Source organism: Ciconia boyciana, chromosome 27 (genome assembly GCF_034638445.1).
Source record: "Ciconia boyciana chromosome 27, ASM3463844v1, whole genome shotgun sequence".
In the NCBI taxonomy this organism is placed as follows: domain Eukaryota; kingdom Metazoa; phylum Chordata; class Aves; order Ciconiiformes; family Ciconiidae; genus Ciconia; species Ciconia boyciana.
The window spans coordinates 3163572-3183649 of NC_132960.1; the positions used below are offsets into that span (position 1 = coordinate 3163572).

At 54.9% G+C, this 20078-nt stretch overlaps 1 protein-coding gene across 16 annotated transcripts; it reads right to left on the reverse strand.

Moving 5' to 3' along the window:
• Positions 1-2683: 2683 nt before the first annotated feature.
• Positions 2684-20072, reverse strand: MBD6 (methyl-CpG binding domain protein 6). Of its 16 annotated transcripts, none has more exons than XM_072847163.1 (7): positions 19860-20072; positions 19347-19438; positions 18777-18942; positions 18606-18708; positions 16842-18401; positions 5451-5513; positions 2684-4654 (listed from the first exon to the last, which is right to left on the reverse strand). In XM_072847163.1, exons 5-7 carry the CDS (start codon positions 17908-17910, stop codon positions 4638-4640), a joined length of 1149 nt encoding a protein of 382 aa, XP_072703264.1. In that variant the 5' UTR covers positions 17911-18401; positions 18606-18708; positions 18777-18942; positions 19347-19438; positions 19860-20072; the 3' UTR covers positions 2684-4637. The 16 variants fall into 16 exon arrangements, with proteins under 16 accessions (XP_072703264.1, XP_072703275.1, XP_072703274.1 ...); XM_072847174.1 differs by having other exon boundaries at positions 5451-5510; positions 18236-18298; positions 19860-20055; XM_072847173.1 differs by having other exon boundaries at positions 18236-18298; positions 19860-20052.
• Between the last annotated feature and the right edge of the window lie 6 nt (positions 20073-20078).

A 20078-nucleotide genomic window follows, 5' to 3' on the forward strand; every position in this document is an offset into this window, starting at 1 on the left:
CGCTGCTTGTTGCCACCAAGATGCCAGGCTTTGGCCAAGCAGGTGCCTGTGCTGTTGGAAACGCCAGCTCCTCAAACCTGCTGCTGGGAACGGCATCGGTCTGTTGGTTGCATGGACCTCCTGGTGCTTTTTCTTGCTCCCAGAGGTAATTGCCCATGGTAAAAACGCTGGCACAAAAGCATGCAGTGGGGCACACATTGTGCTGCGGATCTGTTGGTGCTGTTAACGATGCAACTGGAAACACAGGCGTTTGGGTGTGAAGGTAATGGTGCCGTGGCGTGGTTGCAGGAGGCTCCGTTATAGTCCTGTGCCCAAAGCGAACAGCTCGGGTTCATGTCTCTGCCCGCTCATGGCAGCTGCTGGTGCTCCTGCACAGTGTGACAGTTCTGCTTGGGTGGCTGTCCTGGTTTCAGCTGGGATAGAGTTAATTTTCTTCCTAGTAGCTGGTATAGTGCTGTGTTTTGGATTTAGTATGAGAATAATGCTGATACCACACCAATGTTTTAGTTGTTGCTAAGTAATGTTTACACTGGTCAAGGGCTTTTCAGCTTCCCATGCTCTGCCAGGTGCACAAGCAGCTGGGAGGGGGCACAGCCCGGACAGCTGACCCAAACTGACCAAAGGGCTATTCCATACCATATGGCATCATGCTCAATATATAAACTGGGGGGAGCTGGCTGGGGGGGCAGCGATCGCTGCTTGGGGACTGGCTGGGCATCAGTCAGTGGGTGGTGGGCGGTTGCATTGCTTATTGTTTTGTTGGTTTTCCCTGGGTTTTGTTCCCACCTTTCTCTCTCTCTCTCTCATTGTTTTCCTTTTCATTACAATTTATTATTGTCATTGTTGTTGTTGTTATTATTATTATTTTATTTCAATTGTTAAACTGTTCTTATCTCAGCCCACGAGTTTTCTGACTTCTGCTCTTCGGATTCTCTCCCCCATCCCACCGGCTGCATGGCACTTAGTTGCCAACTGAAGCTAAACCATGACAGCCGTTTTTGGTGCCCAACGTGGGGCACAAAGGGTTGAGATAATGACAGATCTAACCAGAGTGTGTTAAAACAAATTTGTTATAAGCGTTTATTATATTAGTTCAGTAGTCACTGGTCACAATATCTATTTACTTGTTCTCAGAGTTGTGTTATGTAACACCTTACTTGCTGTACATACTCTTTATCGGTCTTTGTGTGCAGTTTATCACCTCTGGGAGACGGATTAAGACTATCACTTTGCTGTACTGGGTAACACTGGCTTATGCTATAATAAAATTGTTGTTCATGAAACAGATCCCATCAGTCCAGCCTGTCCAGATCCCTCTGCAGAGCCTTCCTACCCTCAAGCAGATCAACACTCCCACACAACTTGGTGTCATCTACAAACTTACTGAGGGTGCACTCGATCCCTTCATCCAGATCGTTGATAAAGACATTAAACAGAACTGGCCCCAACACTGAGCCCTGGGGAACACCGCTTGTGACTGGCCGCCAACTGGAGTAAACCCCATTCACCACCACTCTTTGGGCCCGATCATCCAGCCAGTTCTTTACCCAGCGAAGAGTACACCCGTCCAAGCCATGAGCAGCCAGTTTATCCAGGAGAATGCTGTGGGAAACCGTGTCAAAGGCTTTACTGAAGTCTAGATAGACAACATCCACAGCCTTTCCCTCATCCACTAGGCGGGTCACCTTGTTGTAGGAGATCAGGCTGGTCAAGCAGGACCTGCCTTTCCTGAACCCATGCTGGCTGGGCTTGATCCCTTGGTTATTCTCTACATGCCATGTGATAGCACTCAGGATGATCTGCTCCATCAGCTTCCCCGGTACCGAGGTCAGGCTGACAGGCCTGTAGTTCCCCGGGTCCTCCTTCTGGCCCTTCTTGAAGATGGGCGTCACATTTGCTAATCTCCAGTCAGCTGGGACCTCCCCAGTTAGCCAGGACTGCTGGTAAATGATGGAAAGGGGCTTATTGAGCACATCTGCCAGTTCCTTCAGTACTCTCGCGTGGATCTCATCAGGCCCCATAGACTTGTGAGTGTCTAAGTGGTGCAGCAGGTCACTAACCATTTCCCCCTGGATTATGGGGGCTCCATTCCGGTCCCCGTCCCTATCTTCCAACTCCGGGGGCTGGGTACCCAGAGAACAATTGGCCCTGCTGTTAAAGACTGAGGTAAATAAGGTATTAAGTACCTCAGCCTTTTCCTCATCCTTGGTCACTGTGTTCCCTCCCCCATCTACTAGGGGCTGGAGATTCTCCTTAGCTCTCCTTTTGCTGCTAATGGATTTGAAGAAGTATTTTTTGTTGTCTTTTACAGCAGCAGCCAGATTGAGCTCTAGCTCAGCTTTGGCCCTTCTAATTTTCTCCCTGCACAGCCTTGCTACACCTTTGTAGTCCTCCTGAGTTGCCTGCCCCTTCTTCCAGAGGTCATAGACTCTCCTCTTTTTCCTGAGTTCGAGCCAGAGCTCTCTAGTCAGCCAGGCCGGTCTTCTTCCCCACTGGCTCGTCTTTCGGCACCTGGGGACAGCCTGCTCTTGTGCCTTTAGGACTTCCTCCTTAAAGAATGTCCAGCCTTCCTGGACTCCTTTGCCCATTAGGGCTGCCTCCCAGGGGACTCTGTCGACCAGTCTCCTAAACAGGCCAAAGTCTGCCCTCCGGAAGTCTAAGGTGGCAGTTTTGCTGACCCCCCTCGCCGCTTCTCCACGTATCAAAAACTCTATCATTTCGTGATCACTCTGCCCAAGACGGCCTCCAACCATCACATGGCTCACAAGTCCTTCTCTGTTCGTGAACAAGAGGTCCAGCGGGGCCCCTTCCCTAGTTGGCTCCCTCACCAGCTGTGTCAGGAAGTTCTCTGCCACACGCTCCAGGAACCTCCTAGACTGTTTCCTCTCTGCTGTATTGTATTTCCAGCAGACATCTGGTAGGTTGAAGTCCCCCACAAGAACAAGGGCTAGTGATCATGATGCTTCTCCCGGCTGCTTATAGAATAGTTCGTCAGTCTCCTCATCCTGGTTGGGTGGTCTGTAACAGACTCCCACCACAATATCTGCCTTGTTGGCCTTCCCCTTGATTCTTACCCATAGACACTCCACCCTATCGTCACCATCATTAAGCTCTAAACTATCCAGACACTCCCTAACATATAGGGATAGGGCTACCCCACCACCTCTCCTGCCTTGCCTCTCCCTCCTGAAGAGTTTATAGCCATCCATCACCGCACTCCAGTTGTGCGAGTCATCCCACCACGTTTCCGTGATGGCAACCATATCATAGTTTTCCTGATGTACAATGGCTTCCAACTCCTCCTGCTTGTTGCCCATGCTGCGTGCATTAGTGTAGAGGCACTTCAGCTGGGCTGTCGTCCGTGTTTCCTTCATAGAAGAACACCCCTTGTGTGCTTTGAGGTGTTTCACTGGCATTTCCCTCTTGGCTCCTATTGCCTCAGTATCCCCTAGCTCAACTCTGTTCGACTTCGGCTGTGCCCCAGCATACCCCGCACATCTCAGAGACACAGGCCAAGGGCCCTCGCTGGCACCCGCTCCCTCTAACCGTGGCACGTCATCCCTCAGCTAACATAACAGTCCTTAGCAAATAAACCATTGACCAAGTCTGAGACTAAGACTGGACCTAGCCGCACCTAGACTCCTCTCTGAGAAGGAGTTTAGAAAGCAAGGGGGTCCTGTCTGAACCTCGTGACTCAATGGAAGGGTTCCCCCCCCCAGCCACTCCTCAGACTCCTATGTGACAGTAACTTTTAACGCAACAAGGAGTTACATTAAAAGGGTCAGAAAACTAGGAGCAAAAAGAGGGAGGTTTTGAACACTTCAAAGCTTCTTGTTTTCTTCTGTTAAGTATGTATTTACTTCCAACAGTTACCAAAAGAGTTGTAAGCAGGAGCAGTTTAATCTGTGTTCCAGGTTAATCGGGAAACCTGTCTCCTGTGCATACACATAACATTGCAACGAACAGATGACTGACTTATGGATAGAGTCCAGCATCAGGATGCACGGCCCCAACAGACCCGCCTCACTCTCCCGATCACAGTGAGGCATCCTGCACCAGTGGGATGCTCCAGCTTTCTTAACAGTTCCTCCAGTAAAGCCAGGCAAGTACACAAGATATGTCATATAACATTAACAAAAATACACATTCACAGGAATGACAACTTTTGGAAAGACACTTCTCAGACCTGTTTTACATACATTAAGTAGAAAACAGCAAAATACCATCTCCCTCCAATCTCTAGAAACAACATTTGTACCTCCTACCTGCAAATCCACACGGTACACAAGAACTGAAACTCCACCCACACACCCACCTGGCACCTGAAAACACTGACCTGGTGGTGTTAATACAAGAATTGATCTTTAAAGGTCCCTTCAACCCAAACCGTTCAGTGATTCTATGTTGGAAGTGTTCAAGGTCAGGTTGGATGGGGCTTTGAGCAATCTCATCTAGTGAAAGATGTCCCTGTCCCCCAGCAGTTCAGGCCCAAGTTCTCCACTTAGGGCTTGTAACTGCTTAATTTTATAGACAGTGTTCTGTGTGCTGTTAGGCTTCCCTGTTCTGTGATGGGGTCATCAGCAGCACCTGGTTGGCTGGGCGCCTGGGACCTTCAAGGCTGGCAAGGAAGGGAGTCATCATCCTGGTCTTGAGGCTGACAGGGAGAGGAAGAAGAAATCTGTTTGGTTCATCTACTTGGTGAACAGGACCTTCAGGGCCTGAGAATGAGGGGAAAGGGGACTAATACGTGACCCACTCGGGCACAGAGAATGGCTGCTTGCCTCATAAAACAGCATTACTTATGCTAACTACATTACCAGGGGTTGAGAGCAGGGGCTACTGGTTACAATGAGGCACACCATCAGTGAACTCTCTTCTTGCTCTGGCAGATTTAAAGCCGTGACACCCACACAAAACATAAATAAGGCTTTATCCAGTTGTTTGTAATGGCATTTGAGGTGTGCATGGACACCTGGTAGGCCTCCTTGCCTTTATTTTTGTGAGGTAAAGATTTCACCTCGATTGATTACAAACTTTTGTTGTTGTTGATCAAACTTGTTTTTAATCTTTTTTTTGGTATAACTTCAGTGCAGTAATGGGCTATTTGTCTGAGAACACAGAGGAAGTGAATACAGAAATACTGTGCCACTCCTGAGGTCTCGTTTCAGAATGGTTTTCAAGGGCACTATGTTGAATTCCTAGAAAAAGACAAGACATACACATTGGTCATTAGGTCCCAAATAAATGATGGAGATCAGCTTCTAAACAGTCATGTTGTCATCAACTGCTGTCCTAATACAAAGGTTTGAGAAGCAGGGCTGGTTCCTGCAGGTGAACTGCTGGAGACTCAGCTTTGTTTGCTGCAGTGAAACCATAAGTAAGCCTTTACTCCTTGGAAGGGTTTTACACAAAGCTTCTGCTCTCAGGGCCATGCTGAGCTGAAAGCTTACCTGGAAAAGCACCTTTCTGCAGAGGCAAAGCATTGAGGGAAAGGCAGTCTTGGAAATGAACTGCTGCAAAGAAACAGATGGTTGAGCCAACTAACCAAGTTTTACTTACTCTTTTCAGCTGGCTGACTTACAAGACAAGAAACTTATGCTTTAATGCATACAGCAAGTGGTAATTATTTCTTTGAGACAGGGAGAAATAGAAGAGGAAACTGAACTGAGGCTTCTGCTTCATAATACAGAAACCCTACTTTGCATCTGTAAATAAGCTGCATCATATAGTAAACATATAAGTTCCACAGTATCTGAAAGTTACTTTCATGTATCTCTTTTCCCTAGTAAAGATATCACTTTATAGTCTGCCAGCCTATAAAACATCCATAAGCCACCCAACATCTCTGCCTCCTGTCTTTTCACCATCTCTCTGGCAGCACCAGCTCACTACTTGGAATAAGAAAAGATGGCTTTCCAGCCCTCCAGGAGTCCATGCTACACCAAGCACAACAGATACAGGTGTCATGGTTTAAACCCAGCCGGCAACTGAGCACCACACAGCTGCTCGCTCACTCCCCCCCCTCGGTGGGATGGGGGAGAGAATCGGATGGGTAAAAGTGAGAAAACTCGAGGGTTGAAATAAAGACAGTTTAATAGGTAAAGCAAAAGCCGTGCACACAGGCAAAGCAAAGCAAGGAATTCATTCACTACTTCCCATGGGCAGGCAGGTGTTCAGCCATCTCCAGGAAAGCAGGGCTCCATCACGCATAATGGTTACTTGGGAAGACAAACACCATCACTCCAAATGTCCCCCCCTTTCTTCCTCTTCGCCAGCTTTATATACTGAGCATGGCATCATATGGTATGGAATAGCCCTTTGGTCAGTTGGGGTCAGCTGTCCCAGCTGTGTCCCCTCCCAACTTCTTGTGCACCTGGCAGAGCATGGGAAGCTGAAAAGTCCTTGATTTAGTATAAGCATTACTTTGCAACAACTAAACCATCTCTGTGTTATCAACACTGTTTTCATCACAAATCCAAAACATAGCCCCATACTAGCTCCTATAAAGAAAATTAACTCTATCCCAGGCAAAACCAGCACAACAGGTCACAAAAAAACAGGTCACAAACCCTTCTGCAGCACAGAAGATCCAGCTATTTGAAAAAATACCTGTAAAATGACTAACGGATGCACAGACAGCCAGAGGACACCAGGTGTGGTTTACTTTGTAATGGGCTAGTTACAAAGCAGTCAACCACGCTATGCCAGGCCCTGGAGATCAAGCACATGCAAGGTTTCAGCTGTTAGAAAAATTCCCTCCCCTAACTATTATATCAACCAGTCTTTATAGTATTGAAGTGTATTGACTTTGTAGATACATATATGACGAGTTCACGATACACTGTGCTGTGCTGAGGTAGTGGAGTTTTACTGAAGACTTTGGTATTGTCCATGCTTAAGTAAAACAAACTAAAGGACAGCTGGGCCCTGGAAAGAAGGACTTTGCTTCTGGGAAGCTTAGAGCTGTCCATGAAGGATAAAGAATACGCCGGGTCAACCAAGATAACGCCAGCATCCTAGCCCCTCTGACATGTCTTTGAAACCCTCCCAGTGTCGTCTGGCATCATAGATCAGTAACGCCAGCAAGGCTGACTCCAGGGACATCTGGATCAATAGAGAAGCAGCAAGAATGCTGCAAAACTAGAGTTGCTTTGCAAAGTTTGACTATGATTAGTAATCGGTAGCGTGGGTGCTAGTGATTAGTCATGTTTTGTGCCTGAACGATTGAAGGGTATAAGAACCCTGTGTAAAGCCACATTCGGGGTGTCCCAATTAGGCTGGGACATGGCATGCGCATGGATAAATAATTTACCCTTGTAATTCTACACTTTGTGTCCTAGCCTCTCGCCTTGATTGGCACGGGCCAGTTGCAAATTTCTGTGACAGTTTGGTGTGTGAGTCATCACAAGCAGAACACAGTGACAACCACAAAACATGGACAAAATGCAAAGAGTAAATTTATTGTCATTACCTCACCAGCCGGGGGATCCCTGAAGCAGCACCCAGGCAGAGGCACACAAGCAGGGACGCAGGCATGCAGAGCTCAGTCCATGCTAGAGGATCACCGAACCTGCTGTTTTCACCCGTTTTTCAGGGATTCACGCAGGCATAGTTTACCTCTGTGTTTGATCTTTCCTACAGCAGGGCAGGAATCTCAAGCATGTTCAATAGGGTGCCTCTAAGTCTATCATAGGGCTATATTATCTAAACACAGATGTTCTACTTGTCAAACACACAAGGCTAAACAATGAGTAGTATGATATATGTGTTTTTCTACCCAACTGCAAGTCACTTGAGCGTGTTTACAATCCTCCTCACCAATCTTCCGTTATTATCCCACATTTGGCAACTCAGATGGCACGCAGCTGACTTGCCTGACCCAACATCTCACCACCACCTGGACCCTGACGATCTGCACTGCTGGCTTGTGGGTGAGTTCATCTCGAGATACTTGGGTACAGGATAGTGAAGCGTGGATCTTGTTCGGCAGTAAAGCGGTGATTTTTCGTTATAACGGGAGGCGGACAAAGTATAGTGAAGAGGTCCCTGACAGATGAATTATTGCTACACTGGAAATATACTGAAGGGATGGCCGAGTCATCAAAAGCCCAAGCTCTGTGTCAGGAAATTTGGCCAGAAGGGATTGCCTTTGGTGATATGTACCAAACGCAGCCACAGCCTGCTTCTTTGATGATATTAAGCTGAGCTATTTATGCCAGCAATCGGCGGATTGGTTCCCATCATAAATGGACTGTTGGTATATCTGGGATAATGACTGGACTATTGGTATATCAGGTATATAAAAAAAAACCAATAGTATAAGAGTTAGTAGTAGTTAAGAAGGGATCAGAGTTAGAATAGAAATTAGCATACTAGAGTGTGAGAGTCATAGGCAGTTAGAAATAGCAACTAGCATCCGAGACTGTGAGAATTGTAGAATCTTCAAGGTAATAGATAATGCCTACGTTCGATAAGAGGGTACGGGCACTGCATATTTTACTAACAGGCATGTGTTTGTCCTAACAGAATGCGAAGCTGTAACCCTTTGAAGACCAATAACGGAAACATCCTCTTACCGGGAGAGCCGTAAAGATAAAGGGACACCACAACAGCCATGAAAACAACAGGAATCACAGTAACTAGGGGAAAGGTAAAGGCGGCAGGGGGAGATCGTGACCACCGACCCAACTGGGGGACAAAAGGACAACCCCCCCCACACACACTCCTTGCGGGCATGCGCAGTGGATTAAAATCACACTGTGGCTTTAAATCGAAGCGGAGAAAATACGGACCGATGGAAGAAGAGGATGGTTAGTTAGTCTGATGATTATGTATTAGATAGGCAGGGTGTGTTAACTTTCATGTATAAATACTGAAAAGAATTGCAATAGGCGTGCTCGATTTGTGGAAATATTCCACCTTGCACCCTGCGCAGAGTAAGGCAATGTCTCCTCTCTAAACATACTCCGTGTGTTTCGGGAGTTATTTTACAGCGAGGCAACAAAAGGAAGAGCCCGGCTCTCGGAGCTTGTCTGTAGCACCTGCACACCGGGTTTCGAGGGGAGCGCTTAAACCGGCACTGCCTCTGGACTAACCCCCGTGGGACTACAGCCTCTCCTGAAGCAGCGCAGTGCCCTGCCATCAGCGGCTGGCAATGCCCGTGTGCAAAAAGGCAATTCCCTGAGCTAATTCAGTGTTAAAACTCCCCAGATTCTCACAAAACTACCTTCCTGCCAGGAGTTTGACAGTTTCTGCCAGGAGAGGGACCAGCTCCTCCAACACCTTCCACCTTCCCATTTCTGTGGTGAGTTAAGTGCCACAGATGGCCTTTACAGGTGGACCTCTGCCTGTTGAAGGACTTGTATGTTGCTGTCTGCATAAAGCAATTGAGGCTGATACACTGTAAAAATTTACTAAAAACAAAACTATTGTGATTTAAGAAAACTGGATTATTTACAAGTCTTTCCACTAATTAAATGTTGCTAAAAGAATAACTATTTTCTGATGCTATAAAAAGAAACCAGAAAGAAACATGAATAAAAAGTGGTGGCATGCCTTCTTCTTGGCTGAGAATTTGGCTTCTGATTTGCTTCAGAAGGAGACCAAAGACTCGTCTACAGACATATAGCCTGTATGGATCGCAAAAAAAATAAATAATTTCCAGATTCATGATTAACTTTGGTATTTTTTTGAATTGGTTTCACTCAACATTATTACTTTTTTTTTTTTTTTAAATATTGAATCCTGTGCTTGTTAGGTCCTGTTGAATGTCTTTCTGGCTTTTCTTTTGTTTCATGGCAAGTCAATGAAGAGGATATTTGCCACCTAATTTGAGGGGAATTTCACATGCCTTCAAATGAACACTTGGAATTTCCAGAGGGTGGGTTCGTGGTACAGCAATTACCATCTGACAAAAGCCAAGTGACATATGGCCTGAGTTGGAGATGACTGAGAAAGTTCTTACTGCCATTGGTACAATACCGCAGTGTTCATCCCAAGTCATCAGAAATCCTTGATTTAAAAATTACAAGATCTGAAGACAGATGGCATAGCTGACATACCCAGAATATTTCACAGAGTACCCATCTTCCAATGCTTAATAAGCCATCATAACAGCTATCTCTATACATTAGTCTAAATATATATAAATGGCCTTCTAATGTCAGGTATACTAATTCCAGTTATTAATATTTCTAAGTACTTGAGTTTGAGGCTTTGCTACCCAAGGGCAGTGGTGGGGTTTTAAGACTGTTGTTTTATTTCCTGTGAAACAAACACAACAGGCATTCTCCTGAGCACTGTAGGGGCTCTCCATCCTTCATGAAGAAGACAAGAGGGCAAACTGCATCCTGGGGTGCATTAAACACAGCATAACCAGCTGGTCAAAAGAAGTTATTATCCCACTGTATTCAGCATTGGTGCAGCCTCACCTTAAGTACTGTGTGCAGTCCTGGGCCCCACAATTTAAGAAGGATGTGAACGTTCTTGAATGCATCCAGAGGAGGGCAACAAAGCTGGTGGCAGGGCTGGAAGGCACGTCCTCTGAGGAGTGGCTAAGGACTCTGGGTTTGTCTCGTTTGGAGAAAAGGAGGCTGAGGGGTGACCTCATTGCTCTCTGCAGCTTCCTGAGGAGGGGGCATGGAGAGGGAGGTAATGATCTCTTCTCCCTGGTACCCAGGGACAGGATACATGGGAATGTCTCTTAAGTGGTATACAGGCATCTGTCCCCTTCTCACAGTTTCTGCTACTATGAGAATTTCACCTGTGAACGTCTGTTCATTACCTTTCTCAAATCTCTCATTTGTTCTAGACACCTGACATGGTCTCCCTTTTGGACTGGAGGCACAGATTCTTTAATTTCAAACACACCATCTCCAGTTTTCCAAACCCTTACTGAGTCTGAAGTGTTCACATCCACAGACCTGGCTCTGACAGCTCTGGGAAAGCCCTGGTTACAGCTCTTTATAAACTCTGACAGCACATCAGTGTAGCAAAAGGTGTTGTGGGCTGTAAAATAGCTCCACATCTTGGTTTTGAGCATCCCATAAAGACCCTCCATGACAAAGGATTTTGCTTCATTGTTAGTAACAAAATGGTGAACGTTACCCTCCTTTAGCAGCTTCTTTAAAGGCTGGAGCAGAGAGGCAGCAGTTCTGCTGACAAACCCTCATGGCTGCCTCCTCAACACTGGGCACCACATGCAGGATCTCATCAGCATCTTTGTGGAGCACCTCATCATCAACTCCAATGCTGCCTACGAGAAGTTCAAGGACAACTGCCTGGGCACTGAACATGGGGGTGAGCCAGGAGGGTTGGGGAACGGTGGTCTGTGAGGACCCTGGGTCACTGAGCCAACTCCACGGAGGGCACAGCCACCCTCAGTATTTTGGGGCAACCCCCTGCTCTTCCTCTTCCAGATTTCTCCGACAGCATCAGCAAGACCAGGATACCAGACTACAAGTCTGGGGAGTATGAAATTGTGAGTCCTGGGGTGACCGGCCAAGGGGCCCAGCCCACTTCTGCCCCCACTTGTGCAGCCACTGACCCTCCTGCCAGCCTTGCCTCCGTGCTGGCAGCAACCCCCCGCCCACCCCCGTATGGCTCTTAAGTCCTTGCACAGGGCTGGCAGGTGACCCCAGGCAGCAGTCCTGGGCACAGGAATTTGGGCGACAGTGGGCCATGTATGGGACAAACCTTCTAGCCTTTTGTCTCTCTCCCCTCTCCTCCTAACCTTGCTCTGATTTTCTCACCTCTGGGAAGCGTATGGAGGCAAAACCTTGTCCATTGGCCACCCTAACGCTCAGATCTGCCTGCAGCGCTCACTGCTGTTGCCACCCCAACTGGACAGCCCACCTCAGGAGAGACTGTTGCCCCTCGGGGCCCTGCATGAGCAAGGCAAGAGAATGGAAGGCATGCTGGGGACTGTGGTGTGACTGGGGACATCTGCGGGGGGGACGGGGGATGACACCAGCACCACCCAGTGCTGAGCTTTCACCTCACTCCCAGCCACAAAGTTCGTTCTTGCGCAGTTCGGGCAGGTCCTGGACACTGTGCAGGTAGTAACTGATGCTCTCAGAGAATGCTGCGCTGATGGTGGAGGTGAGTCCCACCAGCACCCACTGGGGTGGATGGGATGGGGTTTCCATCCTGCCCCCCCTCCTTCCCTCCTCAACCCCCTACAGATCACAGACAGAATGATGGAAAACCTGGCCACCGCAGAAAACAAGTTGCCTGACGCAGAAGCCTGCATAAAAGGGGATGCAGAAGTGAGAGCACCCCGGAGTCCCCCCCAGGCCCTGCAATCCTCTGGAAACCCTCTCCCCTCCATTCCCACCCAGGGGAGATCTCTGTGCCCCCTCCCCCCCCCAGTCTGAATTTACATCAATAGACAGCCCAGCACAAACCAGGTCTACATCGGCATCTCCTTAGGGCACGAGCAGGGCCCAGCCGCCGGGTTTTAAATGCATCTTTTAATGGTGCAGAACCCTCCCGCAGCCTCCTCGTTGCACTAACGCCAATCGCTCTGTCAGAAAGCTGTGACCCACGGGGGGGGGCCGTCTCCTCGTTGCCACCCGTGGGGCAGGAGATAATGTGTGTGTGTGGGGGGATGGGGCTGACCCCAAGTGGGTGGGGACGGTCCTGGGCAGCGGCACACGGCCCTGCCAGGCTGGCGGAGGTGATTATGGCTGGTACTGGGGGATGGGAAAGGGGGAACCTCGCACTAAACTAACCCTGAGCAGACCTGACCCTGGGGCCGCGACACCCCGGGCTGGAGGTAACGGGGGGGGGGAAGGGGACGGGACACACCCCCTGGGGCAGGGAGGGCACGCCCGGGTGTGTCCCCTAGCACCAATCCTGTCCCCCCAGCATGGGGGCTTCCCCGGGGGGAGGGGGTACCGTTGATCCCCCCCATATGGAAAATGGCTTCAGAGTGCTTTGTCTGAGGAGGGGGCTGTTGCCCTGTGCTTGGAGTAACGCCCCACTCCGGTGAAGCCTCCTCCCTCCCACTGCCGGGGGGGGGGACCCAGGCAATGGGACACGCCCGCAGCCAAGACAAGATGTGCTGGGGGTGCCTGTGGCCTGCAGCAGTGTGGGGGGGACTGTGAGCCCCCGATCTGTAGGTGGGTGCTGGGGGTGCCCCCACTGCGGCACTGTCACATCAGCAGCTTCCTCCAGCAGTTCTTGATGGGATGCCCAGGCCATGGGCACTGAGCCACAGCCAGGTCAGCCTGGGGGGGCAGATTATGGAGGAGGTGGGGGCAGACACCTGTGTCTCCCCCACCCCTCCCCCAGTCTCCCTTCCCCTCTTGTTCCCCCCCATTCCACCCACCTCCCTGCCCCAGTGTCCCTGTCCCCACTTACAGCGGGGCTGGCACCTGGGTTGGTGCTGAGACCCCTCCATTGCAGCATCTCCAGGCTGGTGCTGGGCCAGGGGTGCTGCAAGGACCAGGGGGTCGGGGGGGTGGGAGGATGTGGCAGGGCTTGCCATGTCCCCCTTGCTCACCTGGCCTTCCTCCTCCAGACCCGGCAGGATGGGCGCAGATGGAGGGAGTTCCTCTGTGTGAGGAGGGGGTCAGCATGGGGGTCCCCAGTACCCACAGTACCCTACAGCTCCCACAGTCCTGTCTTTCCCCTGGCTTCACCCTAGCACCTACTCCCAGTGCCCTCCCTGTTGCCCTCCGCAGAGCCCCCCAATGTCCCCAGTGGGTCCCAGTATCTCTCTGTTGCTCCCCCATGATATGCCCCACCCCAGCAAACACTCCCAGTGCCCTGCAAGTACCTCCCAGTGGCATGCAATGGCCCCGCGTATACCCATAACAGCACCCACAGGTTGTACCCAGTGGCTCCCAGTGGGTCCTTATATCCAACCCAAGGGCTCCCAGTATCCCCCCAGCAGGATCCAGTATTCCTCAACAGCTCTCAGTAGGTCCCAGTACCTTGATCTCCTCCACTCTGAGCTGCTGCTCAGTGGCCAGGATGTCCCAGCTGCAGCACCAAGCAGGGTGGGGGGCTGGGGAGGAAGCCCCTTCTCACCCCTGTTGCCCGCCTGCCTGTTGAAGTGCCGCCAAGTGCCCCGGCCCCCTCCATGCTGGGGCCTCTTGGTGCTGGGGGGCCCACAACAGGATGGTGTCACCCTGTTGAGCCCCTCAGCCCACCAGCGGTCCTGCTTGAGCGGGGGCTGTGAGGTGCCACATCCCCGGGCAACCCCGCTGAGTCTGGAGCTGCCCAGCTCGGCCTCACAGGGCACATGGAGCTCTAAGGCACTTGGGGTGCCCTCGGGGAGGCCAGGAGGTGCAGGGGGGCTGGGGGAGCCTCCAGCACTGGGACCCAACAGTGTCGCCGACTTCTCAGGGGAGATGAACCCGGGGCCCAGCCGTCAGGGGGCAGTGAGGGTCAGGAAACCCCGCTATGTGTCCCCCACATCCCTCCTTGTCCTTTACGCTCCTTTCTGCCTAGCCTGTCCCTGTATCCTCCCTGCACTCCTGTGTTCACCTGTTCCCTTTGTGTATCCCCATCACCCCCAGGATCCCCATGTCATATCAACACCCCCAAGCCTCCAAAGCCCCCCATCCTCCTAACAGCCCCAGACTCTGCATGGTCCCCAAGTCCCCCCATTACCCCCTCTGACAACCCTAAGCCTCCACCCATCCTTTGCCGTGTCCTCCCATGCCCTTCACAAACTACTGCTCAACACCTCCTGGCCCCACCATCCCCACATGTCCCCCCCAAAATCCCAGGGCCCCTCCAGCCCCCACCCCAGCCCCCACCTGCAGGCTCTGGAGCAGGCCAGCCAGGGGGCTGGCGGTGCCCAGCAGGGAGCCCTGGCCCAGGCCCAGCGACAGTCCCAGGGGGGGCAGTGTGGGGGACAGCAGAGGCTGATTCTGGAGCAGGGGCCTCAGCCTGGAGTAGGTTGCCTTGGGGAAGGGATGAGGGAGAGACAGGTGCTGGGCACCCCCTGCCCCCTGGCGTGCAGCATGCCCCCGGTGCCCCCCTGGGCACCCAGCACCCCTCGTGCAAGCAGTCCCTCCACCAATGCCCAGGGGTGCCCCCAAGGTGCCCAGTGCCCCACTCACCCAGCAGTGCGGCACCGAGCAGGGAGCTGCCCAGATGGGGCCCCAGCAGGTTGAGGTGCTCTGGGCTGCCCATGGGGCTGTTGGGGGCCCGGCTTTCCTCACACGGGGCCTCAGTAGTCGTGGGGGGAGTGCCAGTCAAGGTAGGTGCACAGAGGGGCTAGCAAGGCTGGACTGCCAGCAAGAGGGGCAAGTTGGAGGCACCCCCAAGACATGAGGCAGAGACATCCCCAGGCCTCGCCACCATGGCAAAAACAATCCGTTCTCCTCATCGTCCTCCCATGCCCCGGGGGCAAGCACCTTCCTGCACCCTCCTCCCCAGGGCAAAGACTCTGCTCTCCCGGGGGCATATAAATATCCCCACCTTCCTCCCCAGGGGCAGCTACTCCTCCTCTACCCCAGTCAGAGTGCTAATACCTTCCACCACTCTCCTCCCTGCGACAAAGACCCTCCCTTGCCCTCATCCCAGGGGCAAATACCCCTTCCGCCAGTGCCTTGGGGATGATGTTCCCCTGCTACTGCACTGCAGGCAAATACGCTCCTTCCTCTTACCCACGGTTGAATACACACCCGACACTACACATCTGTGGGGGCAAGTCCCTCAAAGACCCCCCCCCCCAGAGGGAGGAAATAGCTTCACCCATTGCCCTCCTCCCTTAGTACGGTGGAAACTCCCCCTCATCACCCTCCTCCCTGCAAGGGGCAAATAAACCCCCCCATCATTCTCCTCCCTACCCTGGGGCAACCCCCCTCACCGCGGGGCTGCCAGGGGCAGGCTCAGGGGGGGCCAGCCCGGCAGCCAGCAGCACAGGGTGGAGGGCGAGTGAGGCAGGCAGCATGGAGAAGAGCAGGGGCTGGTCGGGCAGCACCGCGCAGCCCTCGGGGCTGGGCGCCAGTGCCTCAGGGCCCCCCTCCCCTGGCCCAGGGCACAGGGGCAGCAGGGTGGAGAGCAGAATCCCCGGCGAGGGCAGCAGGTCCAGGGCGAGCAGGGGGATGCCAAGGGGCAACAGTGGAAGTGGGAGCAGAGAGGCCGCCAGCAGAGAGGGCATGCTGGGCCCCTCAGGGTCCTCCCTGCAGGCTGGTAGGTTACCCCTGCTGGCCCAGGGCTACCAAGGGCAGTGTGCCCAGGAGGAGGCCTGGTGGTAGGGACCCCCCAGTGCCAGTACCTGCTCCTGCCCCTCAAAGGCTACAGGCTTGGTTGCAGGGGGCAGAGGGCAGCCCAGCACCCCCCCAGCACCCCCCTCCCCATCACTGCCAGCCCCTGGGGCCACAACACCTTTGGGACACCTGGAGAAGTTGCAGCACCTGCAGGGGACAGGTCAGAGCATGGGGCTGCCACAGCCACATCTGCTGCAGGCCCACGGACACAACCCACCACATCCTACCAGACCCACAGCCACATCTCGCCGACCACCAGAATGAACTCACAGACGGGTCCCACCACATCCCACGAGACCCATAGCCACATCCCACCACCCCCAGCATGAACCTATGGCCACATCCCACCAGGTCCCACTACATCCCACGAGATCCATGATCACATCCTACGAGGTCCCACGCGCAGCACAGACCCACAGCCACATCCCACGGGGTCCCACTGCCTCCCACCTGGCCCCACAGCCACAAGGGGCTCCCAAGGGGCAGGAACCCCCCCCAGCACCACTGCTACAGCCACTCCAGGGAGGGGTCTGCTCCCGGCTGATCGAGGGACACCTGCCACAGCCCTGCTCCCCACCAGCTGCCCGGCCCCACAGGCAGTGCCCCACATACCTGGGCCACTGTTAGGGCCAGAGGCTTTTGACTGCAGGGATGTCCCTGAGGTGGGTTCAGAAGATGCTGCCAGCTGCCCAAAGAGGCCCAGGAGCTGCCCGCTGAAGTCCCAGCCAGTGGGCAGGAACCCGGTGCCAGAGCAGGGCGAGCTGTTGGTGGCAGGCAGGGGGCCCAGGGGGAGGCTGGGCCCCCTGAGGCCTCCCCCACCAGGGCAGCCCTGAGTACCCAGCAGGCTCAGCAGGGCTGTGAGAGGCTGCCCGGTCACTGGGGGGTGCATCCCTTTGGGCTCGGGGGGCACCCTGTGACCTGCTGGGTCCTGGGGGTTGGGGTGCCAGGGCCACCAGGCCCCCCTGCCCGGGGCCTGCTCGCCCATGAGAGAGAGCAGCATGCTGGGGGAGAGCGGGCAGGGGGGTAAAGTGCTTGGGGTGGGTGTGGGGTCGGGGCTGCCCAGCTGGGCCTTGGCAGCCAAGCCCAGCAGGCTGCTGGCGGGGAAGAGGGTGCTCGCTGGCAGCAGGCCCAAAAAGCCCCTGCCCTTGGGGACAGCATCTAAGGGCACTGGCGGGTTATTGCTGCTTTGGCTGGTTAAGGCATCGCTGACAGGAGAATCGACCTTGCCTGCCTGGGGGGCACTGGTGGTGGCCAGCAGGCACGGCCCCGGCCCCCCTGGCTCTGGGCTTTCTCCAGTCACCCCCTGCGACAGGGCTGCCCAGCTGCTAGTCCTGTCTGTGGTGCACTGGCTCCAGGTGCCCTCAGCAAGGGGCACCAAAGGGGATGTGGGGGTGGTCGCCACATCTGGCAGGGACAAGTGGAGGCCAAAGCAGGGGCTGGCAGGTGGGCGGCTCTTGGGGCTTCTGTTAGCCCCAGGGATGATGTCGTGGGGCTGCAGAAACGGTGGGGCGATAAGCCAGGTCCCCGTAAGGGCAGATCTGGCCTCCAGGGTCTTTGCCCCCAGAGGGACCCTACAGAAGCTGCTGGGCAGGAGGATGTTGGTGCTGGGAGCCACAGCCAGGTGCCCCACTGCTGAGAACAGCAGGCTCAGGCCAGGACCTGCAGGGAACCACGGTGACATGAGGGTCAAGTGGGCACCAGCAGGGCCTGGGCACCCCTACCCCTAAACTAGGATGGATTGGGAAGGCAGGGGACAGGAAAGACTGGGAGGTCAGGATGTGACAGAGAAGATGGGGGAGTCCTGGGAAACATGGAGAAACCAGGAGGGCAGCAAGGGGACTGGGATGGGTGGCAAGTACCCAGGACGTACAAGGGAGAGAGGAAGGATCTGGGACTGGACAGGCATTACCAGGAGATGTATGAGGTGACATTGACAAGGTGGGTACACCAGCAGGAGCTTAGGGGAGGACGGGCCAGGGACTAGCGTGGACAGGGGACCCTGGTACCTGTGCCTGGGTGGCAGGGGCCCGGGGCGTCCTCCATGCTGTGGTACAGTGTGGCCATAGCCGCTGTTTTCCAGTGGTGATTGCAGAGTTTGGTCATGTCCTGCTGGCTCTGGGCCCCAGGGACCCCTCGCCCAGCCACCACCACCCCCGTGTCAAAGTTAAACACCTGCAGGGACAGGGCAGGCTGAGAGTAGCGACTGGCAACCCCACAGGGCCCCCCAGACCCACCCAGCACAGGACAGCTGCATACCCGCCTCCTGGAGCCAGGGTAATCCCTTGCAGCCCCCCGTGTCCAGGGAGAGCCCCCAGTGTAGTCCCCCCCAGCTGCCCCTCCCTGTCCCACACCTGACAACCTCCCCCGCCCCCACACCTTGTGCATGTTGACTGGACACTCAAGGCCACACTTGCAGGTCCCGTCAGCCAGGAGGTAGGTGCAAGTCCGCTCCAGTGAGGTCAAGGCAGTGCCGCTGGGGCTAGGGGGCACAGGATGTGAGTGGGGGCCAGGGAGGGGAGTGGGGGGGGGATCGGGGGCTGCTCCTACCTGATGTAGCACATGGAGCCCTCCTCCACCTTGTGCTCCCAGCCCGCAGGCATGGGCCCAGCTGATGGGCATGCAGGTCAGTCTGTTCTGGTGCAGTCATCACTACTGCTCATTGTGCCCCGTTGTGACACAAACACCTGCGGTGGGCACTAGTGGGGCAGTCACGCTGGGAGCAGCGGGAGAGGGGGAAAAGCAAACGGGACAACAGGACTCAGCAGGACCGAGGGTGCCAGGGCACTGGGGAAGGAGTGGGGGGGCCCAGGGGTGTTCAGAGCCATAAGGCAGAAGCAGCAGGAGTCCTCGGGGGGCACCCAGGGCCCACGGGGCACGACCACAGGGGTCTGAAGGTGCCCAGGGAAGCAGAGCAGGACCAGGGGCAGCAGCTGCCCCCCCTCCCCTTTGTCAGCCTTCCCCCCACACCAGCCCCCCTGTCCTGTTAATCCTGGTGTCTGGGGCAGGAGGGAAGAACAGTGACCTATAAAACACCATCGAGGAACCGCAGCTAAAAGGCAAACAGCTGCTGCTGGCCCTAATCCCCAGTGGAGGGGGGGCCGGCGGTGCACCTCTCACCTCCTTATCCCTGCGAACATCTCGGCGCCAAGCCCGCGGCCGGTGGGCTTGCGGCGCCCGCGGTCGGTGCCCCGGCGGTGCCGTGCAGGTCTCTGCGCGACAGAGAGGCTCAGCCCAGGCTTTGGGGAAGGGGCAGCACCCACCCAGGGCCCTACAGCCGGGGGGGGGGGGGGGGCGGGATCACCGCACGCCCCAAGCCCCATCCTGCCAGCAAGATGGGGGCCACATCCCCCCAGCGCCTGCGATGGGGGAGGGGGGTGCAAAGGGCCTGGCACAGAAAGGGAGCGCCGCGCCCCCCTGCGCCGGGGCGGGGTGGGCCATGAGCCTCGCGCCAGCCATGGCAGGCTGTGGGGGGCGCCCCCCGCCCGCCGGGTGGGCACTGCCAGGGCGGCCCGTGCGCAGGGGCTGGGGCGCCCACGCGGGTGCGTGTCCTGGGGGACGGACTGGGCCGCCCTGCGGGGACGGGGGGGGGGCAACAGGACAGGGCACCCCAGCCCGCACGCCCCCACCCACCTGCATTCATGGCGGCGGCCGGCGGGGCGGGGCGGGGCTGGGCGCGGCGGCACCGGGCACCTGATTCCCGCTCCGGCCCAGCGCGGCCCCACCAGGAAGAGGCGGGGCAGCGCGCGCACCGCCCCCGCGCCTGCGCACGGCGGCGGGGGGCCTGATCCCGGCGTGCCTCGCGCCGGGAAGCATTAGGAGTGTCCCGGGGATGCGCTGGGAAGTGCTGGG